Below are 5,704 nucleotides of genomic sequence, written 5' to 3' on the forward strand. Positions count from 1 at the left end.
GTGGAGGCTGAGGCAGGAGGATTGTTTGAGCCCAGGAGTTCGAGGCTGCAGTGAGCTATGATCGTGCCACTGCACTCCAGCCTGGTGACAGAACAAGACCCTGTCTCAAAAAAAAGAAATAATGATTAAAAATTCCAGTGACTCTCCCCAAGTTGCCCAGCGAACCCAGAGCAGACAGCCCCAGCCCACTTGCCCCCAGCGTCTCTCAGGGGAAGGCGAGTCAAGGGCAGAAGCCAGCAGGCCAGAGGCCCTTCCTGCAACCGTGAGGAGAGAAGGAGGTGAGATCCAGGCTTAAGCACACATTGTTTTCGCAGCAGATGGACGTCATTTTGGGGTAAACAATGTCAAGAGCTTCCCCGGTTCTCAGCCGAGGCCCTGACAGTCCTGGGCTGGGAGCCCGGGCCTGGCCCTGATTCTCCACTGTGTGACCCCGGGCTGCTCACTTCCCTGGGGCCTCAGTTTCCTCCTCTGAGAAGTGGGGATAATAATAGAACCTCCTTCCTTGCCATGAGGGCTTTGGGCCAAGATGGAGAGAGGAAAATTGTGTTTGCTTGGAGTGGGGAATCTCCTCCTCACCTTTTGTTTCCCTCCCTGTGGGCTGCTCAGGGCTGAGAACTGAGCCATCTAGAGCAAAGGGGTTGAGAGACAGCTTGGCAAGGGAGTGAGCTCCCTGTTGGAGAGGGTATGCAAGAAGGAAAAACAAAAAACAAAAAAAAGAAGAGGTGGAAACGGAGCTGGACATGCTGCATCCTGGGGAGTTGGCGGCAAAGCTTTCGGAAATCTACTTGGCCAGAAATCCCGTATTATTCCTCTGAGGCTGCAATAGACCCCGATTGACAATAACCCTGTGGCAAAATGGTCATAGGCACAGTGTTTGGGGTCAAAGGGATCTGACTTAAAGTCCTGGTGCCTTCCTGAGCCTCGGGTCCTAAACTGCAAATGGCAGTGCCAGCCCTGACTCTGTCAGTGGTGCAGCAGGACCCCAGAGAGAGCACAAGCAGTTCTTGGGGCGGTGGCCTGAGTCACCATCCCTGTGACGCACAGGCCGCCCTCTGAGAAGTGACTGACTCTGGGAGGAGGCCGGGGGCACAGGCATCAAGCCATGACCTGAGCGTGTGCCAGGAGCCCTTGTTGCTTCCTACAGAGGCCCCTAGCCCCTTGCTCTGGCCATTTTTGGATGGCACCTTGCAATTAGCAAAGCATTTCCAGGCCCTTGACTTCAGAGACTGTCTTTTTTTTTTTTTTTCCAAGACAGGGTCTCACTCTGTCTCCCAGGCTGGAGTGAAGGGATGCGATCTTTGCTTCTTTCTGCAGCCTCTACCTCCTGGGCTCAGGCGATCCTCCCACCTCAGCCTCCTGAGTAGCTCGGACTACAGGTGCACACCACCACACCTGGGTAATTTTTGTATTTTTTGTACAGAGGGGGTTTTACTATGTTGCCCAGACTGGTCTTGAACTCCTGGACTCAAGCTATCTTCTCACCTCAGCCTCCCAAAGTGCTGGGATTACAGGTATGAGCTACAGTGCCTAGTTGAGACTCTTTTTTTCTTTTTTGAGACAGAGTCTCTCTTGTCACCCAGGCTGGAGTGCAGTGGTGCGATCTCGGCTCACTGCAACCTCCACCTCCTGGGTTCAAGCGGTCCTTCTGCCTCAGCCTCCGGAGTAGCTGGGATTACAGGTGCCCACCACCACACCTGGCTAATTTTTGTATTTTTCTTTTTTTTTTTAAGTAGAGACAGGGTTTCACCATGTTGGCCAAGCTGGTTTTGAACTCCAGAGCTCAGGTGATCCACCCGCTTTGGCCTCTCAAAGTGCTGGGATTATAGGCGTGAGCCACCGTAACTGGATTTTTTTTTCTTTTTTTTTTGAGATGGAGTCTCACTCTGTTGCCAGGCTGGAGTGCAATGGCACGATCTTGGCTCACTGCAATCTCCGCCTCCCGGGTTCAAGTGATTCTCCTACCTCAGTCTCCCGAGTAGCTGGGACTACAAGCGCCCGCCACCATGCCCAGCTACTTTTTGTATTTTTAGTAGAGACGGGGTTTCACCGTGTTGGCCAGATGCTCTTGATCTCTTGACCTTGTGATCCGCCCGCCTCGGCCTGGGATTACAGGCGTGAGCCACTGCACCTGGCCTCTTTTTTTTTTTTTCCTGAGACAGAGTCTCACTCTGTTGTCCACGCTAGAGTGCAGTGGCATAATCTCGGCTCATTGCAACCTCCGCCTCCCAGGTTCAAGCGATTCTCATGCCTCAGCCTCCTGTGTAGCTGGGATTCCAGGCATGCGCCACCATGCCCAGCTGAGACTCATTTTCTAGAAATTAAAGGTCAGGAATCACTCCTGGATGCCACTCCCCCCTCTCTCCCTTTGCTCATTACCTTCCCTCACCCCTATCCAGCTTCCAGGCCTTTGACCTGGCTGTTCCTGCTGCCTGGAACACTGTTCCCCCTGCTTTCCCTAAGGCCAGCTCCGCATGCTCCAGCTCCTCCTCACCAAGGCTCTCTCTTGCCTGTTTGGGGTCCGATGGCCTGGGTTCGTGTCCCAGTTGTGCTGTGCTCCCTGGGGTATAATGCATGCCCTCTCTGTGCCTCACGCTCCTCATCTGGAAAGTGGGTAGAATAGTGGTTTGCCCTACTATTGTTGTTTAGTTGTGAAGATTATATGAATTAATCTTGCAAAGTATTTAGAACTGCGTGGGGCTCACAGTAGGTCCCTAATAATTGTAGGCTCCTTAGTAGTCCCATCATGACACTGTCTCACCCACTACTCAGGGAGTTTCATGAGGTCAGTACTGGGTGTGTCTTGGATACTGCTGTGTCCCTCACACCCAACCATACATGTATACAGCAGGTGCTCAATTAAGGAAGAAGCAAGTGTGAGATCAGCCTCCCTCCACCCTCAGTCCTGGTCCTAGCTTTGCCCACAGCCCTAAGACTGAACAACTGCAGCCTGCCCAGTGCCTTACCTGGATGGGGCTACAGGGATGCCTGCAGGGGGCCTCTGGGACTCCAGGATCTTCCTCTTGAACTCCTCCAGGCTAGCTGGGTCTGTGGAGGGAGGGAGAGGTGAGGCTTGACCTACAGCTTCAGTAGCCCCTGCCCCTGGGCTAGGGATGGGCTGGCAGCCCAGGGGAGTTGGAGAATTGGGCTGGGGTGGGGTTCGAGGTGGAAAGGGGCCCCTCCCCTACTTGGCTCTGTCTTTTGTCACTCACCGATGGTCTGGGGGTTGGGGACAGGGCCCATGGGCCGTGGCACTGGTATAAGCGGCTGCGACTGTGAAAGAAAGATGAAGGGAGGTTGGTAGAAGCCAGGGCTTCCCAGACAGACTTCTGCCTTTTTTTTTTTTTGAGATGGAGTTTCGTTCTTTTTGCCCAGGCTGGAGTGCAGTGGCGTGATCTTGGCTCACTGCCAACTCCGCCTCCCAGGTTCAAGCGATTCTCCTGCCTAAGCCTCCCAGGTAGCTGGGACTACAGGCATGTGCCACCATGCCTGGCTACTTTTTTGTATTTTTAATAGAGGTGGGGTTTCACTATGTTGGCCAGGCTGGTCTCGAACTCCTGACCTTAGGTGATCCACCTGCCTCGGCCTCCCAAAGTGCTGGGATTACAGGCATGAACCACTGCACCCGGCCGGGTTTTGCCGTTTCATGCCCTTCAAGACCAGTGTCTCTAAAGTCCTTCCAGGGCAGCATAACAGACCCCATGCAGAAAGACACACATGGTCATGAACATAGAATCACCTGCACCAACCGCAAGACTTCAGATGGCTTGAGGACTTGTGGGACTGCTCACCTCAGCAGTCCTGAGGCCCCATGCTGCAGAGCTGGCCTACCCCTATCTCCATCAGAGCCTCAAGGTGAATCCAGTTCCAACCCATGACCCCATTGGAGTCTACTCACCCACCACAGCCCCCTTCAGGCTGAAGTCAGCCTACCCTGTAGACCAACTGGACCCCGATCCTAAATGCCACCCCTGGAATATCCCTGAGCCAATCCCCCAAAACCTGAAATCCAAGGCCAATTCTGAACTCAATCACCTAAAATCTGATCCCAACATGAAAAGTCAATCTCACTTAGAATCAAGACCCAACCTAAACCCAATCCTAATTATAAACTGGATCTGACCATATCTTCAGATCTCATTCTGACTCCAACCATTCTCTTGACCCAACCACAATGAAAATATCCATTTCCAGCAGGGCGTGCTGGCTCACGCCCGTCATCCCAGCACTTTGGGAAGCCGAGGAGGGCGGATCCCCTGAGGTCAGGAGTTCGAGACCAGCCCGGCCAACATGGCGAAACCCCATCTCTACTAAAAATACAAAAAAAAAATCAACCAAGCGTGGTGGCAGGCACCTGCAATCACAGCTACTCGGGGAGGCTGAGGCAGGAGAATCACTTGAACCTGGGAGGTGGAGGTAGCAGTGAGCTGAGATTGCACCACTGCACTCCAGCCTGGGCGACAGAGCGAAACTCTGTCTCAAAAAAAAGGAGAGAAAATATCCATTTCCCCAGCCCCAGCCCTGGCCACCACCATGCCCTCCTACAAACACTTGTGCAATGCCATGCTCAACACCCACTCAACCCCAGACCCCAGCCTCTACCCAGCTCCCATCCTAAACCCACACTCAGTTCCAATCCCAACCCAAACTTCACCCTAATCCTAAGGCCCTATCAAGCCCCTGATATTAACCGGAAACCGTCCTAAACTGGTCAGTTACCCCAAATCCACCTCAACCCAGTTCCACCCCAAGATTGGCATCTACCCCAGATTTTACTCTCAACCCAGCCCTGATCGTCACTCAACCCCAATGTCTCCCCAGCCATAACCCAGGGTCACCCAATCCTTCAACTCAACTCCAAGCCCACTCAGCCTTCCACCAGTCACCCTAAACCAACCTGAGCTCAACTCCTAACCCATTGTCAATACCAATCCCTATGTCAATGCCAGTGAAATCTGAAATTCACCCTTGGCCGCAACCTCTAAGCATCTCTAGATGCACCAGTCACCTCCAACTACCCGAGCCTCAAATCTGGCTTCAGTGCTTCAACTCAGTCCCAAAGCAAATGAGATCCTAGATCATTCTTCACCCAACCTCACCCCCTACAAGCATCCCTGACACAATTTGCAAGCTTTACTCACCATCCAAATTCCAAATTCAACCCCGTTCTAAAATCAACGAAATCCTAAGTGAAATCCTAACCTTAACTCAAATCAACTTTAGATACAGCAGTGACCAAAAACTCATCACAGCCCAATTTAAACACGAGTTCAATCTTCACATCAACTCTTCCTCTAGGCATCCTCACCCCAGTATCACTCCCAATGCTAAACCAACTCCCCTGGTTCCTCAACTCAACTCAAATACAGGATTTTAACTCTGACCCTAACCCCAATCCCAATCCCAACAGTAGAATAACCCACCAGCTCCCTACACTCAAACCCAGCCTCAATTCTTTCACTTTCCTTTTTTAGGATTTGGAGCAGATTTTATTTTATTTTAGATTTAGTGGGGATGTGTGCAGGTTTGTTACACTGAGTATATTGCATGATGCAGAGGTTTGGGTTTCTTTTTTTTTTTGAGATGGAGTCTTGCTGTGTCACACAGGCTAGAGTGTAGTGGTGCGATCTGGGCTCACCGCAAACTTTGCCTCCTGGGTTCAAGTGATTCTCATGCCTCAGCCTTCCAAGTAGCTGGGATTACAGGC

General features: G+C 52.1%; 1 protein-coding gene across 1 annotated transcript in view; it reads right to left on the reverse strand.

Annotated features, from left to right (window-relative positions):
* PLVAP (plasmalemma vesicle associated protein) overlaps window positions 1-5,704 on the reverse strand; it is a 41,343-nt gene that overhangs the window by 12,062 nt on the left and 23,577 nt on the right. The window contains exons 4-5 of the mRNA XM_011925751.1: window positions 3,210-3,270; window positions 2,964-3,045 (exon numbers count right to left, since the gene is read on the reverse strand). Of these exons, the coding sequence (XP_011781141.1) occupies window positions 2,964-3,045; window positions 3,210-3,270 (143 nt within the window). The remainder of the gene's footprint in view (window positions 1-2,963; window positions 3,046-3,209; window positions 3,271-5,704) is intronic.

Source organism: Colobus angolensis, unplaced genomic scaffold, assembly GCF_000951035.1.
Source record: "Colobus angolensis palliatus isolate OR3802 unplaced genomic scaffold, Cang.pa_1.0 Scaffold66, whole genome shotgun sequence".
Lineage (NCBI taxonomy): Eukaryota > Metazoa > Chordata > Mammalia > Primates > Cercopithecidae > Colobus > Colobus angolensis.